At 35.3% G+C, this 26,983-nt stretch overlaps 1 protein-coding gene across 5 annotated transcripts in view; it reads left to right on the forward strand.

Annotated features, from left to right (window-relative positions):
- Nucleotides 1-26,983, forward strand: part of LOC150106665 (uncharacterized) — a 272,404-nt gene that overhangs the window by 136,808 nt on the left and 108,613 nt on the right. For all 5 annotated transcript variants that reach the window (XM_090393265.1, XM_090393267.1, XM_090393264.1 and 2 more), the window contains 2 exons: nucleotides 18,037-18,160; nucleotides 19,915-20,076. In XM_090393265.1, the coding sequence (XP_090249391.1) occupies nucleotides 18,037-18,160; nucleotides 19,915-20,076 (286 nt within the window). The remainder of the gene's footprint in view (nucleotides 1-18,036; nucleotides 18,161-19,914; nucleotides 20,077-26,983) is intronic.

A 26,983-nucleotide genomic window follows, 5' to 3' on the forward strand; every position in this document is an offset into this window, starting at 1 on the left:
TTCAGAAAGGTTTAAAAACATTAGCAGCATTTATTGATTTGTCAACAGCCTTCGACACCGTTTGGAGGCAAGGCCTTCTATATAAATTATATAAAATTATCCTATGTAAAACAATAGTCCATATTATTAACAATATGCTAAGAGATAGAAGATTTATAGTGACTATAGGTAATAAAACTAGCAGCGAAAGGAAGTTAAATAATGGACTACCACAGGGATTTGTTTTATCTCCGTTATTATTCAATCTGGTATATATCTGATCTTCCCGTCACTTCGTCAAGGAAATGTTATGTTATGCCGACGATATAGCAATAAATACACAGCATAAATGCATAAGTCGTACAGAAGAAATTCTAAAAGCTGACAACTATTCTGGATGAATATTTTAAAAGATGGAGACTCTTGTTTAAATAGGAGCAAAACTAATATCTTGTTTTCATCTAAATAATAACTTGGCAAATGTGAAACTAAAAATTGAATTGAGTAATTCCCTAAGTATTTGGGAGTCACACTTGACCGTTCTCTCACTTTCTGGCAACATCCTTCAAACTTGGCATATAAACTAAGGACATGTAATAATATCCTACAGAGACTCTGTGGCACTACCTGGGGTTCTAGAGCCTCTATTCTTTGGACAACAGCCCTTGCTTTGGTATTCTCAAGTGCTGAATATTGTGCTCCTGTGTGGCTAAATAGCCCTCACACAAGATTATCAATTCTCAATTGAACAATACCTTAAGATTAATTACAGGCTCTATTAGATCGACCCCAACATATTGGTTACCTCTTTTAGCAGGCATTATTCCTACAGAACTACATAGATTGAATTCTTTAGTGCGTGAATTCCAAAAAATTGCTGGTAATTCGAACCTAACTATTCATCAGGATCTCCCAACTCTTAACGTCAATAGATTGAAATCTCGCCACCCATCACTAAGAGCAGCAGCAGCAGAACTAGTGCTAAATAATTTTAATCCTTTATCAAAGTGGGAAGAAACATGGAAGAAAAATACGAAAGAACATTTGCATAACATCTTTAAAGGTGATCAGAATGACTGGAATGACTTTTTACAAGCGGCTCCTGAAGCTATGACCTGGATTGCAAACTTAGATCTGAATTTATAATGATATATATGTTTCTTATCCTTATTATAACATATTAAGACTTTTAATTTTAACTCTTATTTTAATTTTCCAACTTCTTGGACTAGATCTGTGTTTTCCTTCAAAGTTTTAACTTAAAATATTTTAAATTCTTCAATTCTGTTAATATATAATGACATCATGATTCTCTTTTTTAACATCATGTTTTTGCCATGAGCTATATGTATGTATGTATGTATGTAGTATTGAGCACGATAAAATTGAACTTCATATTAAAAAGAATAATATGTAAGAAAGTTTTAAACCGAATAAAAGTTGAGCAGCTCTCAGATGTGAACTGTAGACAAAAATACACAAAGATTATTGAAGAAAAAATGAAAAAGTTTGAGAACAGGAACCAAACCTTGGAGATTCAGTGGCAATCTCCAAGGTTAAATCTCCAAATAAGCCCTGATTGATTCAGCCAGAGAGGCATGTGGTGAGGTGTGCAAGGATAGAAAAATCAGAACTCCATGGTGGATACAGGAAGTTAAAGAGGCAGTGAAGGAAAAGAAGAAAGCATATCATAAGTTCCTGGCAAATAAGTCAGCTTGTGCTCTTAGAGAATACAGAGACAAATGTAAGAAAGCTAAACACTGTGTAAAACTAGCTAAACAAAAGTCATGGGAGGACTTTGGCAAGAACATAGAAAATAAATATAAAAAAGGTGGTAAGATATTCTGGAGGTTGTTGAAGAAGCTTAGAAATGGAGGAAAGAGTGCTGTAAAAGGAGTTAGAGATGATAAAGGTGACATGAAAACTGGAGGAAAAGATATCCTTGAAGTATGGAATAATTACTTCGAAAAATTACTAAATGAAACAAGCAATGATAGCACAGTGGTAAAAAACACTCAACAGGCATACAGTCAGGAATACATATCCATACTTGAAGTAGAAAAAGCCATCAAAGGCTTGAAATGTGGAAAGGCAGCAGGAGTAGATGATATTTGACCAGAAATGCTGAAGTATGGTGGTATAAAAGTCTTACAGTGACTGCACTGCATAGTTCAGAAAGTCAGGACAGAGGGACGAATTCCCGATGATTGGAGTAGAGCTCTAATAGTACCCATATGTAAAAAGGGAAATAAAACTGAATGTGAGAATTACAGAGGTATTTCCCTACTGAGTGTTCCTGGCAAGATCTATGCAAGTATACTTGAGAAATGGTTGAGAAGAATTGTGGAAGAAAAGCTTGGTGAAGAACAAGCTGGATTCAGGCCAAATAGAGGCTGTCAGGATCAGATCTTCACTTTATGACAAATAGTTGAGAAATCATGGGAATATAACAAAGATCTGTATTTAAGTTTTGTCGATCTGGAAAAGGCATATGACAAGGTTCCAAGAGAGAATCTATTCAATATGCTACAGTTATATGGTGTCAATGGGGCATTATATCTAGCAATACTTAGTCTTTATTTGAGTTGCAACTCAGCAGTTAAAATTGAAGGAAGTACAGGAAGATGTTTTAATGTTAATTTAAATTCATTTATTTTATATTTTATTATATTATTTTATATAAAATGTCTTGCTTGCAACATACAAAAATAAACAAACATTTAAGAAACTACTTGACAAAATAATACCTTATGATTAACTTCTAACTTTAATTCGTTTAATATATTTTAAACCTGTGGGAAATCTGAATTTTAATACAGATATCCTACAAGAGTAAGGAAGACTGTTCCAAAGAACACAAATAGACGAAATGAAAGAGGAGGAAGATAAGTTGGTTCTGTAAATTTGAAGCTGGACAATAATTGGTTGTGAACCAATATGACCAGAAGCTGCTCATGTTTTTAGTTTTGAAAGAAGGAAGAGTGAATGATGATGGCCAGTTCCGTAGAAATACTTATAAAAGAGACATAAGGCAGAAACAATGTTTGAGAGCAAGCAAGTGTAGTGAATCTGTGTGTGTGTGTGTGTGTGTGTGTGTGTGTGTGTGTGTGTGTGTGTGTGTGTGTGTGTGTGTGTGTGTGTGTGTGAAAGAGAGAGCACTTTTAGCTGTGCTATCCCAGATGTGTTAGCAGTGACTTGAGCAGAAAAATACGCCAAATAGTATAGAGAATGAAGGGGCTAGAGAAATCTAATCCTGCTTAAAAACTGGATATTATTGAGGATAAAGAGAGATAAAATGAAATCTTTTTTAAGAGAGATAAGAACTGTATATTCCTAGTATTGTTGTTCACAAGATTATCCTTGTCCCATTGAAGGATAACAAGGAAATCAGAGTTTAAGGCATTGGCTGATCTTGAAACTTCAAACAAGGTCTGCCAAATAAAGAAGAATGGATGTGCTGCTAGTTGCCCATAATAATAATATAATCAGCTCCAGAGAGAGAAGAAAGGAATTTGTTATGTGCTTCTTGAAGAGTTGAAGGTTGTAATCTTTGTGGAAAAGAGTATGGAGGACTGTTCCAAAGAGCAGAGATATAAGGAATGAAGGAAGATGAGGAGTTGGTTTGATTAGTTAGAAACTAAACTGTATATGGATGTTCCCAGCTGATTTAAGGAAAGTGGAGGGATAGTAGCAACCAGTTTCAGTAGAGCAGCATCTCTTAGAAAACAACCAGACGGAATCGATGAGTGTGAGAATTGTTCATCAATTAATCGAATAACTCTCTTCGTCAGTGAGAAAAGGTCATTTATGGGAGTGGTATCAGATTTCTATACTGAAATCTAAGTACATAAGTAAGATCCTAGATATATGTAATATTTGTTATCTCTTCTCAAAATTCAATGTAAACTTCAACAATAATTAAGTAATTGAGTATTCACACCTTTATGTATAAAAAAACGAAAAACAGTTTAATAAGATTAAAACACATTTCAAATTATTGTATAATTTCAATTATACAATATTCTGAACCATTATTTCAAACAACAGAAACCTGTCTTAAAATCTAAAAGACAAAGAAACAAATCACATCTTATCTTTGTTTGAGAGCTGGTATATTTTTGAGGCCCAAAAATATACCAGCTAAAAAAAAACATTGTTTTTTAACTGCATGTAGACCTCACTCGAAAGAAACAGTTTATATTTCTTCAGCAGAAACAGTTCTTCTGAAAAACCACTTTATCTTGGAAATAACTGTAGATTTCTCGTTCTTAGTTGGAGATACAAAAATTTCAGATTTGACAATAAAATCTTCAAATTCGAACACTGTGTAGCTCTCCTCCTTTAATGCCTTCTAGAAAAATTAAACAAAAACGTTTCTTCTTTCATCTTCAAGGTTCACAATCTTTTTCCTCTTCCTGTATGAAGGATTCCCAGGTAAAATGACTAAACACTTAAAAATCAACTCCAAGATAGCCATTAAAACATTACTGCAAACTTTAATATCTGATAAACATTTCTCTTCCTAAAACGTGTGGACAGACTTATGTGTTCGTCGAACATGTTGTTTATTATTTTAACGGTATAATAGAACACAGAAACTAGCCTAGCCTAGCAGACCATGCTCTGGATACCCCTGCACACAGGATCAACTGGAAAAACACAAAAGTACTACACAGAAACCCATATAAATCAGAGAGATTGTTCTTAGAGGCGACAGAAGCCCTAAAACACACTCCAAATCTCAACAAATATGGCTGTATTAACTTGCCGAAGATCTGGGAGACAGTCATATTAAGAAAAAACTAGCACTTTTCTAGGACTCTAGTAATATATGATAGCGTTTTTTTTTTTTTTTTTTTTTCCCAGATAGAGGGCGCCAAAATCAGGACTCTAGTCTTTGTGTTGCTGCTACAATTTTGGTTAAGTACACCATGTTGTTTTAGTCTCGCGTATTGTGACAAACAGTGTTTTTGTGCTCTGAAGATGCTGGTTATAATACCAGCGAAATATCAGCATCAAGTCAATAAATTAATTATTTACTTAGTTTCTGTGTTCTATTATACCGTTAAAATAATAAACAACATTTCTCTTCCTATATGATAAACTTCATTTATCAAGTTCCATAGTTTCTATAACTTTCTTCCACAATTGTTGTTCCATCTACTTTTGTATCATGACAGCTAAATAATCTTTAAAATATCTTTCTTTCTGAACAGAACTTTTTTTCTAACTTGTTCCAAATATTCTTCCATCTCACTACATACAGCTCTATCCGGCTGTTTATTAGTTACTGTGTTCTTTTCACTTGTGCATGCTCCAGCACACACACACACACACACAGTACTATTGGTTCTGTCTCAGTTGTTAAGCAAAGGAAACCACCACCATTACACATTATTTTCTCGGCACTTTGCTTGGAAGTAGTAAAAATATTGACATTTTCAGTCAACAGAGTAAGTCTTTCTTAACTTATTTATTTTAAACATAGCTAAATATTAAACTATAACACTAATTTTAGATAATACAGTAAACTACAAGCAAATCTTCTACTACATTGACTTCATTAGAAATTAGTGCTACGCATAAAATGCAAACAGTGCACAACTATACACATACACACAAAACAAGCAATTAATTGTGCAGTTTCTCACAATATAAATGCACAAATAACTGAAACCCAGTCATTTGAAACAGAATATTTAAGTTTACACTAATTTACACAAACAAATTTATGTAGAACATCTGTATGGATATACTGATGGTCTACAATATCAAGCAGCTGCTTTTAAGGCTATAAGTATTGAAGTTGGTGTGGATCTTGATTTGGATCAAGATTCTTGAAGACTAATGGAAGATTTTCTTTTGTAGGAATTATGTCTGGTTTGATATTAGTAATAACACTTTTTTTTTTAAATGGTATCTGTATACTTTATAAATAACAGCAGAAATATCGTGTAACTTTTTTTGCCTTATTCCTGATTTAATGTTGATCTGCATTCCTGTGTACATTTTTCGGTTTTTCACAACTGTCTTACACTTAAGTATTTCTTGACATTTACAGGGATTGGATCTAGCATAAAGGCCTGTAGACCATAAGATTTGATGAATGGTTTCTGTGCATACTTAATCAAATGCCCTGAAATCAAGAAATGTACGACCTTATGCGTTTTGAGTGTCAGTTTCTTCTCAGTTCATTTATGTGTCGTGGTGGATGTCTCTCCCTCGGCACTTTGCTTGGCAGTGAAGTGGGTAGTACTTCTTGAAGAAGTACTACCTACTCTATCTCTGCTTAAAGACCTTCTCAGTAACCATAAATCCTATCCATAATTGCTGATAAGATTTGTTAAAAGAATATAACACTACACTCCATTCTTCTCCTTCTTCATTTGACAAACCTTATAGTATTCAAACATTCTCGGCTTCAAGATTTTGCATAACCATTGCCTTGAGCCCTAATCTTGCCATTCACCAGTGGAACAGGGACAACCCTGTGAACTTCATTGCCACTTAAACACAGTCCTGTCTTTTTTCTCAAGGATAATCTCACTTTACTTCTTTCTTACCTTTTAATAATAAACCCTGACTTACACATCAAGCCTTTCATGGCATGAACATATCACATTCATAACCTCATTACCAAGTTTTGCAGACTTCAGCGTCCAGAACTTTGGTTTCTTATTCCATTCATGATGCTGCTTCCCACTTGTCTAACTGCCAACACTCTATAAATCTCAAATCCCCCTAACTTTAGAATACTGTTCTCACATTTGGGATGGTATACCAAAAAGCTCTAAAAATACTTGATGCTATCCAGAAGAGGTATCCTACTTAATAGAAGACTCCTCTTTCTGATCATTGCAGCTTATATTTATAATATAAGTAATGTATTTATTTATATATATATTTACAGGGGATTTGAAATTGAAAGTGATCACTATTTAGTCTTGAGCAGGATAAAATTGAATTTCATATTGAAAAGAATGACATGTAAGAAAGTTTTAAGCGAATAAAAGTTGAGCAGCTCTCAGATGTGAACTGTAGACTAAAATACACAAATATTTTTGAAGAAAAAATGAAACAGTTTGAAAACAGGAATCAAACCTTTTGAAGATTCAGTGGCAAACTCTGAAGAAAACATTGATTGATTCAGCCAGAGAGGCATGTGGTGAGGTTGTCTGCAAGGATAAAAAATCAGAACAACTCCCTGGTGGACACAGGAAGTTAAAGAAGCAGTGAAGGAAAAGAAGAAAGCATATCAAAAGTTTCTGTCAAATAAGTCAGCTTGTGCTTTTAGAGAATATAGAGACAAATGTAAAAAAGCTAAACACTGTGTAAAACTCGCTAAACAAAAGTCATGGGAGGACTTTGGCAAGAATATAGAAAATAAATATCAAGAAGGTGGCAAAATATTCTGGAGGTTGTTGAAGAAGCTTAGGAATGGAGGAAAGAGTGCTGTAAAAGGAGTTAGAGATGATAAAGGTGACATGAAAACGGGAGAAAAAGATATTTTTGAATTATGGAGTAATTACTTTGAAAAACTGCTAAATGAAACAAGCAGTGATGATAGCACAGTGGTAAAACACACTGACCAGGCATGCAGTCATGAATACATATCCATACTTGAAGTAGAAAAAGCTATCAAAGGCTTGAAATGTGGAAAGGCAGCAGGAGTAGATGATATTCGACCAGAAATGCTGAAGTATGGTGATATAAGAGTCTTACAGTGGCTGCACTGTAAGACTCTTATATTTCATAGTTCAGAAAGCCTGGACAGAGGGACGAATTCCCAATGATTGGAGTAGAGCTCTCATAGTACCAATATATAAAAAGGGAAATAAAACTGAATGTGAGAATTACAGAGGTATTAAGGTATACCTCTGTAATTCATAGATCTATGCAAGTATAATTGAGAAACGGTTGAGAAGAATTGTGGAAGAAAAGCTTGGTGAAGAACAAGCTGGATTCAGGCCAAATAGAGGCTGTCAGGATCAGATCTTCACTTTACGACAAATAGTCGAGAAAGCATGGGAATATAACAATGATCTGTATTTAAGTTTGTCGATTTGGAAAAGGCATATGACAAGGTGCCAAGAGAGAGAAGCTATTCAATATGCTGCAATTATATGGTGTCAATGGGCCATTATATCAAGTAATACTTAGTCTTTATTTGAGTTGTAAGTCAGCAGTTAGAATTGAAGGAAGTACAGGAAGATGGTTTAATGTTAAATCTGGTGTGAGACAAGGATGTACATTATCTCCTCTGTTGTTCATTATCTATATGGATCACGTTATGAAGGAATGTGGTATTAAGCGTTTGTTGTCAAAATTGGAGATGTTAATGTCAGCTCTTTGCTTTATGCGGATGATGTTATACTTCTAAATAAATCCGCTACAAGTCTGCAAGATTCTCTGACTAAATTGAATAGCTGTAATGACTTCTATATAGCACATTGGTTTTCTTCCATCTAATCCTATGTAAAGGGATATCCAGAGTGTGGTCTGCCAGTCCTGACTTACCATAATAATGGTATTGAATCTATTTTTTATGTTCTCCAAGGTGGATGTTATCAGATTTTCCTGTCTGTCCATAGTAGGCTAAGTTGCAGGGAAACCTCATACACTTCAGAATATGCTGCAGGATGCAGTTTGTCCTTATGAAAGTGGATCAAAGTTGTTAATTTGGCATGTGATGCGAAGTTTATATTTTTTTAATACTTTAGCCTTTTTTTTTTTTTTTTCAGATATACCTTGTTTTACTTACTATTATTGTATGTCAACTGTAACATGTTCTTTTATGGAGTAAAATGTACATTATATAGAGGACAGAGCCTAAGTTTTAAGACAGCATTTAAAATTGAAGAAAGTATAGAAAGATAGTTTGATGTAGAAGGTGTTTAGTTAAGAGTATACACTTATTTTCACTGTTCTTTGTTATTTATATGAATCGCATTATGAAGGAAAGTGGCGTTAATTAATTCATTACTTCGTGCATTTGATGCTATACTGTTAAATAAATCCAGTATAGGTCTTTGAGCCTCTCTAGCTCAGTTGGTATAGATGAAGCATTGCATCAGAAACACCTAGGTTCGATTCCCGTCCATGACGTGAAGTATCTATCTGGTCTCTTTCGATTAAAGGTGAGTTAGCCAGTCTAATAAGGAGGTAGAGGGTTTTTTCACCCAGAAACTCGGGTTTTTCATCCCTCAGAACAGGCAAACCAGTCCTGTGAACACGCGTATCTTCAGGCATAGGACACTTCTGGAATAAGGATTGACCGACCTCTTCCGTGGGATTTTCGGTTTCGAATGCCTACATGGTGAAGTGCGGGTCTATGCGTGAGCATAAATCAGGAAGGATAGGTCTTTGGAATTCCTTAACTAAATTGAATAACTGCTATAATAAACTTGTCATGAAAAGCAACAGTAAAAAGACAAAAATCATGAGAATGGGTAGTAACATGAAAATTGTGAGCTGGATTCTGAAGAGAGAATATGCAGAAGTAGTAAAATATTTTATCTATATAGGCCCCAATTTTTAGTGAAGATATCAAATTAAATAAACAGGAAAATGTGCATAGGTGGTGTGGTGCAGAGCAAACTGAATTAACCTATACATGGCAGTATTCAAACCATTATAACTTATGGATCTGAGGGGTGGATTAGAAATAAAACAGTTAATCAAAAAGTAGAGTCAACAGATATGAGAGATGTTTGAGAAAAATTAGGAGGATGAACAGATAGCATCAGTAGCAATCATATGCAAATCAAATTATTAGAAAAGAACTTGACATTGTTTGCATTTAAGAATGAGTGAGCTGAGTTAAAATCTAAGGTGATAAGGTTACTTAAACAGAATGAGAGAGCAAAGGTTAGTGAAATAGATGTATGATGCATGCATGTATGTTAAGGAAAAAGATGAGTTAGAAGTTAGAAGATACTGAAAACCAATCTTACGCCCATTAAAGAAGCTGAGACTAATTCATTAGTCTCCACTTCTTCTCCGAAGAAGAACTAAGAAACGCTATATGTCACTTGAAAGAGAATAGAGCTGCTGGCCCGGACGACATTCGAACAGAACAGATAAAACATTCCGGTCTGGTAACCATCCAATGGCTACTGAAATTGATGAATAGGTGTGTAGAATCTCTTCAGTTGCCCAATTTATGAAGGAAAGCTCAAGTGGTAGCTTTACTTAAACCAGGAAAGGAACCTACAGAGTCGAAGAATTTTCACCCTGTTTCTTTCCTCTGCCACTTGTATAAAGTTTTTGAACAAATGATTCTGGAAGGAATAGCAGCAAGCATTAACGAGAAACTTATACCCGAGCAAGCCGGTTTCCTTCCCGGAAAGTCCTGCTGTGGCCAAAATTTGAATCTCATGCAGCACATCGAAGATGGTTACGAGAAGAAGCTTGTGACTAGAGCAGCTTTTATCGATTTTTCAGCAGCATATGACACTGCTAATCACAAGAAACTGTTGGTCAAGCTGTACCAAATAACGAAAGATTTTCACCTCATGAATGTAGTTAAAACCATGTTCCAGAATCGATGATTCTACGTAATTTTGCAAGAAAGAAGAGCAGATGGAGAAATCAGAAGAATGGTTTACCTCAAGGAAGCATATTGGCCCCGATGCTCTACAATATTTATACTATCGATCAGCCAACCCACCCACAAGTGAGGAGGTTTATCTATGCCGACGACACAGCTATATGCAGTCAAGCAAGGAGTTTTGAAGAAGTTGAGAAGTGGTGTTGACAGAAGTCTTAGAAATACTCTCCAATTACTATGAGACCAATTACCGGAAGCTTAACCCAAACAAGACTCAAGTATGCGCTTTCCATCTGCACAACAGGGAAGCAAAATGCCAGTTAAACATTGTCTGGAGAGGAAAACGCCTCAGACACTGCAGCAATCCCAAATATCTTGAAGTTAAGCTGAATCGTACCTTGTCATATAAGGTACATTGAGGAACTAAAAGGAAAAATCTATGCAAGAAATACCATCATAAGAAAACTGACCGGCACGACGTGGGAGCTCAACCAGGGGAACTTTGCTCGACGGTTTGGCATTGTGTTTTGCTACAGGGGAGTATGCTGCCCCAGTGTGGGTGGCATCCACCCATGCGAAACACGTGGATGTGGCTTTAAATGATACCATTAAGATCATAACCGGATGCCTAAGACCAACCCCTATCAGCAAGCTGTATCCCTTAGCATGCATAAGACGTCAAGTGGTCGGTAAGATGGAGAAAAAAAGCAGATGATGGACGAAAGACATCCAATGTACAGCCATATCATCACGGCTTCTCGACTCAAATCGAGGCATAGTTTTATGCAAAGAACTAAACCATTGATCCATAAACCTGAGGAGCGACGCCTTGTTCTATGGAGGGAATCGGTTCAACTTCAAGAAGCCCCCATAATTAAGGAAGAGTTAACCAAGGGATATCACCTACCCTATAGCACCTGGAGGACTCTGAACCATCTTAGAGTGGGAGTATCCAGATGCAGAAATAACCTGATGAAATGGGGTTATGCAAATGATGACAGCTATGACTGCAGAGACGTCCAAACTGATGAACATCTTTTATGTTGCCCAGATCTAATCGATGTGTGCTCCATGGATGACATTCTGATGGTCAATGACAAGGCGATACAAGCCGCTGTTTTTTGGACGGACGGACTCAGAAAGTAAAGTAAGTAAGGAAAAAGATGAAGTTTAGGTAGATTAATGCAGTTAGAAGTGCCTTAAAATAAAATATCTCTCACTATTGGAGTCCTGATAAATAGCAGACTAATTTGGAAGAAATTTGTTCATAGGAAGTTAGTAATAGTGTAAACTTACCATGTAATACTATCATTGTTTCCTGTATATCCTTTGAGGATAATATCAGGAGTTTGCTATTGATGTGGATGACAGATGTGAGAGTGAGCAGAGAAATAAAACAGTTGACCACAAACAGATCTGAGGGGAATTATGAGAGTGAATAAATGACATCGATGGCAAAATCATCTTCTTCTTCTGCAGCTTCTCCCACTTAAGTGGGGTCATTGTTGATGATGATGAGTCTCCTCCACATCCTTCTGCCTTGGGCTGTCACCATATCCAAGTTCTTCATCCTCAAGTCCTCTTCTACCAGCTCCCTCCATTTCTTCTTTGGCCACCCATGCTTCCTCCTTCTTTGCACATCCATCTGCATGACCCTTCTTCCCACATATTCGTCCTCCCTCCTCATCACATGACCAAACCATCTCAACCTTGCCTCCCGTATCTTCGCTCCTAAGTTCGTAACTTTCACTATTCCCCTCACATTGTCATTTCCCAAACGATCCTTTCTGGTCACGCCGCACATCCACCTAATCATTCTCATCTCTGCTACTTCCATCCTGCTGATGTTATTTTTCCTCAGGGCCACAGTTTCCATAGCATACATCATAGCTGGACTCACTACTGTCCTATAGATTTTGCCTTTCAGATTGATCGGCACCCTTTTATCGCATAACACTCCAGCCATCTCCCTCCAGTTCCTCCAACCCACTTGTGTCCTGCATCCCACTTCCTTCTCAGCTCCTCCATTTTCTTCCACTGTTGAACCTAAGTATCTAAACTCCCTCACCTTCCTGATGACATTTCCTTCCGGCTCCAGGTATGTCTTCTGGCTGCCGCCCACTGTGCAACACATATACTCTGTCTTACTTCTGCTCAGTCTCATACCTCTCTCTTCCAGTACTTTTCTCCATCTTTCCAGTTTAGTACCCACTTCTTCTCTTGAATCTGCACAAGCAAGATGTCATCTGCATACGACATTGTCCAAGGCGCATCTTCTCTCACCTCCTCCATCACAATATTAAACAGAAACGGACTTGATGCTGACACTTGATGCAAGCCAACTGTTACTTGAAAACTTTCTGTCTGTCCCAGACAGGTCCGAACTTGTCTTCACATTTCTGTACATCTCCCGCACCAACCTGACATATTTCTCCGGAACCGTCTTCTTCCTCAGACACCTCCAGACTTCTTGCCTTGGCACTCTATCGTATGCTTTCTCCAGATCAATAAATGCCAGATGTAGCTCCCATTGTTTCTCTCGAAACTTTTCCATCATCTGCCGTAACCCAACGATAGCATCTGTTGTTGATCTACCAGGCATGAAGCCAAATTGTTCCTTTGCAATCTCCACCTCCTTCCTCAATCTTCCATCAAGAACCCTTTCTAGGATTTTCATTGTGTGGGACATCAACTTTATTCCTCTGTAATTCTTACAGTCTTGTGGTAGATGGGGGACAAGAGTACTCTCCCTCCATTCCTCAGGTATATTTTATATATTAAAATCATATTAAAACTGTAAATATTAGAAAGGAACTTGCTTTTATTATCATTCAGGAAATGTGTGAGTAGAGCTAATCTAAGGTGGTATGGCCAATTAAACTTAACAGGAGAGGAATGGCTAGCAAAACAGCTGTTACAGGATGGTAGGAAAACAGACCCAAAGTACATATAACAAAGAACAAGGTGGAATGGTGCTGTTAGTAATGCAGTAGATGAACAAAATGTTTTAGATGTGACAATATTGGATACATGACAAATAAGAGATTAATTTGGAAGAGTACTGTCATAGTATCCTTTACAACATGTGAGGGTACACATCAAGATTTTGATGGCAATGATTATGTGTTCTACCAGATGAAAGACACTTTTCTTTCTATCTGCCTTTAATAGATTTAGTTTAGAGCTTTGCCTTATTAGGCTTAGATAATAGCCTCTGCTAACCTTCAGAAAAAAACTTCACTGTAAATGTGAATATAAGTATGTAAATTATTATACAAATTAAGTGGATATTGAATCTAACATTATTTCCAAGCCGAATATAGAAACTCTAAGAAAGAGACTCTAAGAGTTAGTTTCATGCTGAATATAGAAACTATAAAAGTTTTGGCAGATCCAAGCGTAAGCCAACACCTGGTTCAGGCTTGGGCAACTCGTAGTAAAGATGGAGTAGGTTCTGATCACTGTCCTTAGTATTTTCCATAATGTAAAGCACATCTCCTTACTAACATGTATGACACTATACATTGTGGATGGAGAGTCACTATCTAGACTGGTTTCGACTTTTGTTGAGGTCTCATCAGTGAGTAGGTGGACCCAGAAGTAAATACTGAGTGAAGTGATGCAGAAGTTATTCTTTACCATACGAGTTGCCAAAAGGTGCACAAAGAATTACTGAGATAAAGAGCCAAAAAAAGGCTTCACTTCGGCAATGTAAAATTATACAAATTAAGTGGATATTGACTCCAATATTATTTCCAAGCCGAATATATAGAAACTATAAAAGTTTTGGGAGATCCAAGCATAAGCCAACACCTGGTTCAGGCTAGGGTGACTCGTAGTAAAGGTGGAGTAAGTTCTGATCACTGTTCTTAGTATTTTCCATAATGTAAAGCACATCTCCTTACGGACATATATATCGCTATACATTGTGGATGGAGGGTCACTATCCAGACCGGTTTCGACCTTTGTCGAGGTCTCATCAGTGATGTAAATTATTATCAGAAACCTCCAGGAAGTGTAATCCTGGATTGTACATATCAGGTGATATGTACAGTGAGGTTACATATCAGGATTTTGATTCTGAAAAGACCTTTCTGTCTGCCTTTAATAGGTTTAGTTTAGAGCTTTGCCTTACCAGTCTTGGATAATAGTCTCTGCTAACTTCTCAGAAAACTACACTATGAATGTGAATATGATTATGCAAATTCTTATTATTACTACCAGAAACCTCCAGGAAGTTAGGGAGATCATACCTTTTCTTGAATTCATTCACACTACTTGCACTCACCACCTTTAAAGGCAAGCCATTTCAGTCATGCTCACTCCTTTATTGACTGCTTTCATTCTCCAAGTGAGATCTTATCATGCCCTTGTAAAGAGGCAAATGTCTTCCTTATCCTCATATGTCAGTGATTCATTTCAGCATTGCAGTTATCCTCTGAGTTTTTATTTCAGTCTTTCTATATGACCCCAAAATTTCACCTTCCATTCCATTAAAATTCCAAGATCCCTAGTGTTATCAGTTTCTTGTAGTATAATCCCACCAATATAATATGCTGTTAAAATGCATAACTTTATGCTTACTAATGCTGACTTGACAGCCATTATCATTTTCACATTTCTAGCCAATTCAAATCACTGTGAGCACTGGATATCAGTAGCATTCCCAGTGACTCTGCCTATCTTTACATCATCAGCAAACAGCTGTATATGTCTCCTGTTAAATTCTTCCCAGTGTCATTAATGTAAAGATTGAATAACAATGGATCACGTGTTGATACTTGGGGTACAATAGGTCACCTTAATTCTTGCAGGCCATCCTTCCCCCTCCCCTCCCCTCCCATTTCCCATACTCCACACTTTTATTCAAGCCAGTATAGTTTATAGAGTTTCCATAGCTCAGTTGATTTCAACAGAGCCTTTTGGTTAGAAAGACCTGGATTCAAATCCTATCTGATGTGAGGAACCTTTATCAGGGTTTTTTCATTTAAAGATGAGTAAGCCATACAGAGGTGGAGAGTTTCATCCCTCAAAAAGTCAAACTAGCTCCATGAACATGCACACATTTCTACAAACATAAAATATGCAGCAAAGGAGTGGCAAGTCAGCCTGTCTTAGACAAGTGAGAATTGGATGGAATAGTTTGTAGAAACCCATATCATGCAACTTATGCACAGTTGATGAAAAGCCTTAGCAAAATCCAAAAGTATCACAGTGTCCATTCCCTTTTTCTAATTAAACTGTAACATGATTATAGAATATGAGCAAGTTACTCAAATATGACCTTCCCTTTGTGAACCATTCTGTCCATTGCAAAGTATAGATTCTCTGTCAGCCCATTTCTGTATGTGAGCTTGTACCAATTTTTTCCAAAATCTTCACCACCACTCCAGAGATACTCATAGATCTATAGTTATTAGATCAGTTTTTATGCCACTCGTGTGCTGAGACTCAAATTACACAACCAGATCAAAGGCACAGCCAGTTCGGCTGAACAGTTATCATCAGATCCTGTTGCCAAATTCTTATTCAGTAGTTGCATATTTTAGTTGCTCTTATTCATCAATTTGCTGTTCCTCCCATCACAATCTATCTTCCTTGACTCTCCATATTATGTCTCTTAGCAATAAGTAATTCCTCCAGACTCCTGATGCCAAACACATTCAAGTGCTGGCCATCCCTTTTATATAAATTCATTTTTCCTTCAGACTCATTTTACACATTCAAAAATTCACAACCATTCCTTTTACAGTCTGCACATTGAACCGTTTGCCATCATAACCCTTCTACTTGATTTGCTACTCTGTATCTTGGTCAACAAACTAACGATTTTCATTTTCTCACTCTTTCCATCGTCCAGAAATCCTTTCATATCCTCTTTCATACTGCATTTATTACTACTTAAATCATTTGTACCCACCATAACTACAATCTCTTTTCTTTCTTGTTTTTAAATTACATTTGTTATATTTTAACCCCCCCCCCCCCCCCCAGAAAACTCAAAGTATTAAACATAATCATCAATGACATGATTTATGATGGAATCACCATACCATATTATAACTTTCTTTTTATATTATATTTTACATGCCTGATTATTACTCAATATCTTACCTGCTTCACCACTTTTTTGTCTCTCCTTTTGCTCCTTAACTTTCTTATACTTCCTATGCCTCTTAAGTGGGAAGAGAGACATAAGAAGACAAATTATTAGAAGCCAAGGTCCATATTGTCTATCTAATAATTTATTCTAGTCTTGAGATTTTGCAAGTTAATTAATTTTCAATCACCTCATTTGTTTTAATACTGGCATGTTTTTATTCAGTAGGACTAGCTTTCTTGTTCTCAACTTCACTATTCAGATTAGTGTTCCTTTTTCCTACACTGCTGCTGTTGTGCATTTTTGCAGTATTTTTAAATTGCAGTATCCCACATATGTTATAAAATATACCAAATACGATAAAAAAAAAATTAAAATTAGCAGTAATATACTATAAAACATTAATTATTCTAAGAATAAGCACAACTAAAACAGATTAAAAAGATCACACATTTCCCATAATTGTTTAACAAACCAACATGATATAGCCTTAATGTCCAGAACCAGTACATTCTAAATTTATAAATTTAAATATTACGATTATTATTAATGTTATCTATGAGGAATGGGGAAAAAATTTTTCAGAATGACCCATAAATTATACTGTAATAAGTTTAATAAGATGTAGAATAGAATCCACTAGGTCATTGCCATTTATTTCAAAGCCTACCTTGCATTCTTAAGATGCAGTACCTTGTAAAGAACTTCACATGTACTTCAAATGGGAAAAACTGCCACAGAAATATGAGATGGTAAAACTTGCATCAAAGAAGAGCAGACAAGTTCATTCCAGTTTAATGTGTATATTCACAGCAAGTTACAAAGAAACTATTTCAAATAGGAAGACATTAAATAGCAGATAAATGCCAGTATCTTAAAGGAGGAAAAAAATACAATGGGAAATTTTTTCAATCACTACATTTATTATAAAACATGTTTAAACTGGCTGGAGGTATATGCTTATGTGATGTAAAACTGTAATTTTGTATTTACATTCAGTATTATATTTTTTGTTGAGGAGGAAATTTATATTATAGGTATACTTTACTACAAACCTAAAGTGACCAAACTTTTAATCACTTTAGGATTAAAATGAACATAAGGATTTCATTTAATGGAATAGAAAAAAATGGCTCTTGTGAAAAAAAACAAACAAACAAACTGTGAAGTAGAGTCTCAGTTAATGAAATTAGGTAGAAAATGAACTGTATGCTAAAATGTTTGCTCACACACCAAGTGCTTTGAACAGTGCTGGCAATATTTTTCTATTTATTATTATTATTATTTTTTTGTTCCAAATATTCCAAATATGAACTCTTTATAATCTGAATGCTTTGTTTCAATGATTTTATTGATTGATTATATTTAACTTTTCAATAATGTTTGAAAATATATCATTCATTTACAGAAGGTGGATGGAGCGGAGTTACTTTTTAGGATACGTTTAAAGCCAAAAGGGAAAGACTTTGGCTTCACTGTAGCTTCTGGAAAAGATAAGGACAAGACAACAGTGGTATCTCATGTTATATCAGGTAAGAAAGCATTACATTGAAAATACTTATAAGCATATTTAATGTATGAACTGTATACAAATACAGTCAATTCATTTGTTATTTCCAAAAGCTGTAGAAATTATTAGAGCAGTTTTTGTTTGTTAAAATCTATTTTAACATGCATATGTTTTATATATATATATAGAGAGAGAGAGAGAGATAAAAGCATTTCCGTGCAATAAGAGAACTCACAAGTGTAGGCAAATAAAAGCTCTTCTTTTATATAAACAGTTTCTTTATAGAGCATCTTTGGAAATATAATTTTAACCTCGTTGCTGATCCATCTTATAGAAATTAATAAGAAATATGTACTGCCCAACCACAATCACTAGCAGATTGCTAAAAGAGTCAATTCATGTTGAAGTAGAGAAAGGAATAAGGCGATGTATGAATTCGTCACCCAGACGCAAAATCACATGCTTTATATGTAAAATTTTCCAACTGTTGTACTAGCAAAATAATTACCACTTTAAAAACTTGAAAAAAAATCGATCTTAAAAACTCATCCCACGAAGTGCATTGATTACTCTATTATCGGAATGGATTTGCCATCTTCTGCCATGTGCAGAACTAGCAAATTAGAAAATTTGCTTATTATTATTTGACACCTCCAGGGAGTCCAAAGACTCATCGAGGGAGAGCATCGAACGATTGATCCCTTTCGACCAACATTTGCTGACAAATATATATATAATATATATATATTATTGTGTTTAATTATTTTAAAGTATTATGTGTAGTTCTGATAAGTCCTGATTAGTGCATTCTTGCAAGTCATCATGATATATCTCATATGTGATAATGTTTGTTTTTTGGTTCACTGTTATGCCCACCACTACTGAATTTTGCTGATTCTTCCCATTTAATTAGAAGAAGGCTAGGTTCTGTTTGGAACTCAAAACCTTTACCTTGCTGATATTCTATCTATCACCAAATTGTTTTGTATTTCTGGCTTATATCCTTTGAACTGTTTGCAGCTGAAGTGTTTTTTAAATGAGTACATTTCAAAAAATGCATAAACACTTAAACATTCAATTTGTTCATCTGTCCATATTCAAATTATTGTGGGACTGGCTGGATACATTAAATTGTTATGCAACTTCAGTTGCATAACATCTAAAAGACATAGATAAAAAAATAAATAAATACATTTCAGAAAATCTGTGGAACAATTAAAAAGACAATGAATTAAAAAAGGTAGTCTATTATATGGCTCAGAAATATGAAAGTAAAATATAGGCATGAAAATGGGATTTTTAAGAACAATTAAACAATGGTACACAATTAGTCCATATAAAAAATTAAAGACATTAGAAGCAAGCTAAATAATTAAAGTTTAAATGAAATTATCAAAGATTATATAGATTATAGTTTTAAACATTTATGGAGGATGCAAAGATATCAGCTACCAAAAGTAGATAAATATAGACAAAAAGGAAAAGAGGGAGCAGAACCATTTGCAAGATCAAAAGGCCAGTGAAGCAGACAAATACCTAATCCTTGATGAGAACAACAACATCAACATGGTTGTTAATCAACATAAGCATCCATACCAGATTGTGATATGAATTTTAGTCCTTTTGTTATGACTGGTTTGACAGTTAAAAAAAATAACTGGTTTTATTACCCAAATAGTTTGTGATTTTCTTAAATTCTTACATATTCATATTCTTATAAAATATAAATTTGTTTTTTATTATTTCTAAAAGTCCATAAATGTTTTTTTCTTGTAGGAAGTCCGAGTGAGCTAGTTGGTTTGCAACCAGGAGACCAAATACTGTTTATTAATAAGAAGAATGCAAGACATCTTGGACCTGAAGCTGTTAAAATTCTAATTAATGGTTGTCTGTTGGCTGGTCAGGTTAATGTTTCAGTGTGGAGACCATGTTCATCATGTAAGTAAATTTTAAGTAATGGTAGAATGAATAGCAATGAAAATAATGCTTGTTAATAAGAAAAATCTTAAGGGAAAAAGAAAAAAAAAGAATATAACGTGATCTGCTCATAAAAGTTTAGATGTTATATAAAAATATATGAAATTATTTGTTTAAACAGTTATTTGAAACTGTTTAGATGTTTAATGGCAAACTTTCTTTTTTCATGTTTTATGGAGGCAGACCTCCATAAAGTCTATATACACTTTTAAGGAATATAGGAATTAAGGAAAGTACATGGATTGTGAAACTTAAGGTGAGGGTGCATACTGACAGTCAGTCATCTCTTCAAGCTCAGAACGACACAGCAGTCATGTCTTCAAGTTAGTATTGCCCATTTTCTCCAACACTAATGATTAATGCATTTTTTGAAAATTATGGAGACAACTGCCATGTTTGAATAAAAACTTTAGTTTAATATAACTAAAATCTACATTCGACATTTCGACCTTTATGTCAAGGTCATCTTCTGGAGCATACAACTACACAGAAAACAAGCTACACTACAATCAAACTGGTTTGTTAAAGACATTGACCAACCGCTACAACAATTGTTGGCCTGACCTCTGCTGAAAAAAAAAAAAATTATACATCAACGCTAGAGTCCTATTATTAGTGTTATCTGTTGGTTGTAGAAATACATTGGACACAACAACAAGTATCTATCTATATACATATATTAACATCATGTACATTCCAGCTAGTTGGTATGAAATGGTTTCTAATACTAGCTGAAGATTGGCTAGAGTCCTGACTTATGCTGAATCTTATATATTAGGTAGGCTGAATGTGTGCCATCCAGATCCTTGGAATTTTGATGCCATCTTTGTTATTGATATTTGGGTGGTTTATCAGAATTTCGCAGGCTTCCTTAAACTTCCTTTCGTACCAGGTTTTTGTGCGGTGTAAAGAGCGGGTGCTTTTCCAGTTGATTTGGTGTAAGGTGTTGAGTGCATGGTCTGAGAGGCCTGCTTCCCCATAATGGTTATATTTAATGTGTCTAATGTGCGTATAGGGATTGTCCATCCTGTTTCACCAATGTACGGTAAGTTACAGGTGCAGCGGATGCAATAGACTCCAGGATGTGCTAATGGGAGGAGAGGATCCTTAGAGGAGTTGAATATGATTTTAAGTTTAGTGGGTGGTTTAAAGGTGGCATTGAAGTTATAATGTTGTAGGATTCTGTTGATTTTTTCCGATAGCCCTTTAATGTATGGGATGGCTATGGTTTTACTGTAATCTAGATTCATTTTTGTTGTTGTTTTATGGAGTATTTTATTAATAGTATTTTTGTTATAGCCATTATTTATGAATGTGTCGCTGATGATTTTTAGTTCTTCTTTCAAAGCTTGCTGGTTAGAGCAAATTGTTGTAGCTCTGTTTTTAAGGGTGTTAATGAGTCCATATTTTTGTGATGGGTGGTGGTATGAATTAACATGTCGGTTTTCGGTAGCCCGTGAAGGATAGACTGCCTGAAGGAAGACGTGCGACTAGTGTGTCTAGGAACGGGAGCAAATTTTGGTTTTCGATTTCGATGATAAATTGTATGCATTCGTGTTGTTTGTTCAGGTGGCTAAAGAATGTGTTTAGCATTTGTTGCCCATGTGGCCAGATCACGAACACGTCGTCAACGTATCTAAGCCAGACTGTTGGTCTGAGCTTGGCGGAATCAAGAGCCCTTTGCTCAGAGGTTTCCATGTAGAAGTTAGTGATTGGGAGGGGGGGATAGTGGTGAGCCCATGGCTGTACTAATAATTAATGTGAGAATAATATGTAATTGATCAGATGTTTCACCTGTTTAACATACCTAATACAAATAAAGAAAAGATAGCATTATCTGTCTATATACAATATCTATCTGTATGTCACAAATTTTTGGGGATACTCAGTAAGGAAATTTTTCTGTAAGTAAATCGTATAGAATTAACTCCTATATATTTCTTCCTTGTTACAAGGGAAACATTCAAAACACGAGTCACTTAGATTGTTTACTTATTTGTCTCTTGGTAACAGCTGAGCAAACAGGAGAATACACTATGAGAGTTTGAAGGGAAACAATGGTTAGCTTTTGCAATTCAAATACAAGGTTACATTACTCATTCATTCTTATAAAAAAAACTTTTTTAATAAGTTAATTATGAACAGTTAATCAGGATTACATCACAAAACTTGGACACTGCTATGCAGTCAGAATAGTTAAGATTCTGATGATGATGTAATGTTTCACAACTTTCAAGGAAACTTATGATCAAATTTAAATTGATTGGAATGCAGAATCTTGGTTTGATCCCAAAGAATGTTGTGTCTAGTATCGGTGGCATGGTTTGGAAGGCCAGACTTTCTGACATTCTTGGTCTCCTGTCCAAGATAAAATTGGCATGAAGAGCAGGGTACTTGAACCAGGCAAGGAGAGATGTAAAAATAGTCATAATTTATAATTATGAATCTTTTTTACAATTGTTTCTGTATATTAGAATTTTATTAGGTTTGGTTTCACAGCCATGTATAATCGGCACTTATGATATGCTCGATAAGAAATTGAATATTTATGTTAAAATAAAATGTAAAGTATGTGAACTGTATTGCACTTACCCGATATCAGATAGTTGTAATGATTTCAATGGTTCTGTATTGTAATTCACAATTGTTAAGTGTTGTGATATCTGTTGTTCATTATAAAGACATTCTCTTTTTGCTAATGACAGCAATGTGCCAACCATTACTACATAACTTCTTGCTTACAGTTTGGATGAAGAAGTGCACATACTCGCTGAGGAGATTGATGGGTGATTGACAGCTGACAGTGTGTTCAGTACTGGTGTGACAGGAGAAAAACAAGAAGAAAGAGAATGGAAGTTTAAGAATGCAGACCAGAGAATTTTTGTTTTCGGAAGTTTTGAAAAACTTGACAGGTCAGAATATATTGATAGAGGATTCCAAAAAAAGGGGTCTTAGTAAGCTGAATCCTTTGATTGGAAAAGTTGGAACTGTCAACAAGTGAACAGTAATAAAAGTAGATATTAAATAGACATTCTGTCTCAAGAACACCTGTGATATTAATTAATTTATTGGAACAAGTGATGCAATTAGTGAAATCTGAAACTGTAAAGGAACTTTAATGAAGAGCTCTACTCTGATACACTTTTGTTTATAAAGTAGTAAAAGAAACTGTTTTTTCTCTGATAATGAATTTTAGATCTGCATTTCTGGTAATTAATTGCCTGAGGTAAGAATAAATATACTCAGTGGGAGAGTGATGATGATTGAAACAACATGTGCTAAATAAGGAAACACCATAGTTCCATGGAAGTCTCGAAATATAAAACTTCTTATATATTAAGAAAAGGCATAAAGAATTAACTCTAATAAACATTTATTGTTTCTAAGGATTTGTTGTGAAAACTAAATGTTCAGTGATAGACTGATTAAGTACATAGGAAGCAAGCCATTAATAGAATGAATTTATCCACTAAAGATAAAGGAGTCATGTCCACTAAAGATAAAGGATGGCAGTCAGTCTCAAGTAGAGTAATGTGGGCAAATATGAGAATGGGGAACTGGACAATGAGACTTATTTGTGCCTATGGTCCCCACAGAAGGTTCTACTAAGGTAGAAGTGGAGGAATTTTTTTTGAGGCTTTAGAAAAAGTAACTGACTCAATGAAAAAGGAAAAGTTGGTCCTTGTTGGAGATCTAAATAGCAGAGTAGGAAATGTTTGTGAGACATACAAAAATATTTTGGAAAAATTTGGAGAAAAGCACAAAGCTAATAATAGTGGCAAATATCTGTTGGATTACTGCTCAGGACATGGACTAGTTATTACTAACACCATGTTCCAACATAAAAATGTGCACAAATTCACATAGAGAGAAGAGGCAAGGAATAAGAAAAGTCTCATTGACTATGTTATTGTTGATAGTGATGTTTTCTCCCTGGTGCAGGACACCAGAGTGTACAGAGGATTTGAAATTGGAAGTGGTCACTATTTAGTCTTGAGCAGGATAAAATTGAATTTCATATTGAAAAGAATAACATGTAAGAAAGTTTTAAAGCAAATAAAAGTTGAGCAGCTCTCAGATGTGAACTGTAGACTAAAATACACAAAGATTATTGAAGAAAAAATGAAAAGAGTTTGAGAACAGGAATCAAACCTTCGAGATTCAGTGGCAAACCTTGAAGAAAGCCCTCATTGATTCAGCTAGAGAGGCATGTGGTAAAGTTGTCTGCAAGGATAGAAAAATTAGAACTCCATGGTGGACACAGGAAGTTAAAGAGGCAGTGAGGGAAAAGAAAAAAGCATATCAAAAGTTCCTGGCAAATAAGTCAGCTTGTGCTCAGAGAATACAGAGACAAATGCAAGAATGCTAAACAGTGGGTAAAACTCGCTAAACAAAAGTTATGGGAGGAATTTGCAAGAATATGGAAAATAAATATCAAGAAGGTGGCAAAATATTCTGGAGGTTGTTGAAGAAGCTTAGGAATGGAGGAAAGAATGCTGTAAAAGGAGTTAGAGATGATAAAGGTGACATGATAATGGGAGAAAAAGATATCCTTCAGGTATGGAGTAATTTACTTTGAAAAACTGCTAAATGAAACAAGCAGTGATGACAGCACGGTGGTAAAAAGCACTGACCAGGCATGCAGTCAGGAATACATATCCATACTTGAAGTAGAAAAAGCCATCAAAGGCTTGAAATGTGGAAAGGCAGCAGGAGTAGATGATATTCGACCAGAAATGCTGAAGTATGGTGGAATAAGAGTTACAGTGGCTGCACTGCATAGTTCAGAAAGCCTGGACAAAGGGATGAATTCCCAATGATTGGAGTAGAGCTCTCATAGTACCAATATATAAAAAGGGAAATAAAACTGAATGTGAGAATTACAAAGGTATTTCCCTACTGAGTGTTCCTGGCAAGATCTATGCAAGTATACTTGAGAAACGGTTGAGAAGAATTGTGGAAGAAAAGCTTGGTGAAGAACAAGCTGGATTCAGGCCAAATAGAGGCTGTCAGGATCAGATCTTCACTTTACGACAAATAGTCGAGAAAGCATGGAAATATAACAAAGATCTGTATTTAAGTTTTGTCGATTTGGAAAAGGTATATGACAAGGTGCCAAGAGAGAAGCTATTCAATACGCTGCAATTATATGGTGTCAATGGACCATTATATCAAGCAATACTTAGTCTTTATTTGAGTTGTAAGTCAGCAGTTAGAATTGAAGGAAGTACAGGAAGATGGTTTAATGTTAAATCTGGTGTGAGACAAGAATGTACATTATCCCCTCTGTTATTCATTATCTATATGGATCAGATTATCAAGGAAAGTGGTATTAAACCTGATATCAAAATTGGAGATGTTAATGTCAGCTCTTTGCTTTATGCGGATGATGTTATACTTCTAAATAAATCCGCTACAAGTCTGCAAGATTCTCTGACTAAATTGAATAGCTGTTGTAATAGATATGGTATGAAGGTCAGCAATAAAAAGACAAAGACAATGAAAATAGGCAGAATCATTGAAAATGTCAACTGTGTTGTGGATGGAGAACCTGTGGAACAAGTAAAACATTTCAGCTACTTAGGCACGATTTTTAGTGAAGATGGTAAATTAAATATAGAAATAGACAACAGAATCAGCAAAGCTGGTATGGTGGGAAGTCAATTGAATAAATTCATATTGAATAAGAGAGAAATTAGTCAGAACACTAAATTAGCTGTATACAAGACAGTGTTCAAACCAATTTTAACTTATGGATCTGAGAGCTGGGTGAGAAGTAAAACACTTGACCAAAGACCAGAGACCGCAGATATGAGAGTCCTGAGAAGGATTAGAGGTGTGAACAGATGGCATCGATGGCAATATCATATTAAAAACGAGGATATTAGGAAAAGAACTTGACATTGTCAGCATCCAGGAATGCGTTAGAAGTGCAAATCTCAGGTGGTATGGTCACTTAAACAGAATGGGCGAGGAAAGATTAGCAAAACAAGTGTTCTCTGCCAGATTGGCAGCAAAACGACTCAGAGGAAGACGAAGGTAGAGGTGGATTGATACGGTATAAAGTGCCTTAGACGATAGAAATATAAGATCTGATAATGTTGGAGTCTTGACAAGTAACAGACTGATTTGGAGGAAAATTGTAGATAGGAAGTTAGTAATGATGTAATTTTTTCATGTAGTACTATCATATCCTGTACACCCCTTGAGGGTACATGGCAGGAATTTGATGATGATGAAGATTAAGGAGGTCTCTAAGTACAGTTTCAATTTACAAGGCTGCCTTGGACCAAGTAGTTTTTATAGTTATTTATTTAATTTTTTTCATAATGTATTATTTTATTTAGTTTAACTATATATATATATATATATATATATATATACACACATTACATTCATTTTAATATAAACTGACTAAAAAACCGAGAATTATAACAAATTTAGATTTATTTGAAAATGCAACATGTTTCGTCGGGATTGACTTCATCAGGCGTTAAGAACATAGAAAGCTATTAAAAGACACTGAAAAAAACATTGAGACACTCTAAAGCTATAATATTCGACTGTTTTCTTCAATATTCAATGTTTTTTTCAGTGTCTTTTAATAGCTTTCTATGTTCTTAATTCCTGATGAAGTCAATCCCAACAAAACATGTTGCGTTTTCAAATAAATCTCAGTTTATTATAATTCTCCGTTTTTTAGTCAGTTTATATTAAAATGAACATATCCAACCTCCGAGTTAATAGTAAGTCACACTCACTCACTCACTCACTCACTCACTCTCTCTCTCTCTCTCACACACACACACACACACACACACACACACACACACACACACACACACACACACACACACACACACACACA

Source organism: Typopeltis vanoorti, chromosome 5 (assembly GCF_054136105.1).
Source record: "Typopeltis vanoorti isolate ZY-2024b chromosome 5, IOZ_Tvanoo_1.0, whole genome shotgun sequence".
NCBI lineage: Eukaryota > Metazoa > Arthropoda > Arachnida > Uropygi > Thelyphonidae > Typopeltis > Typopeltis vanoorti.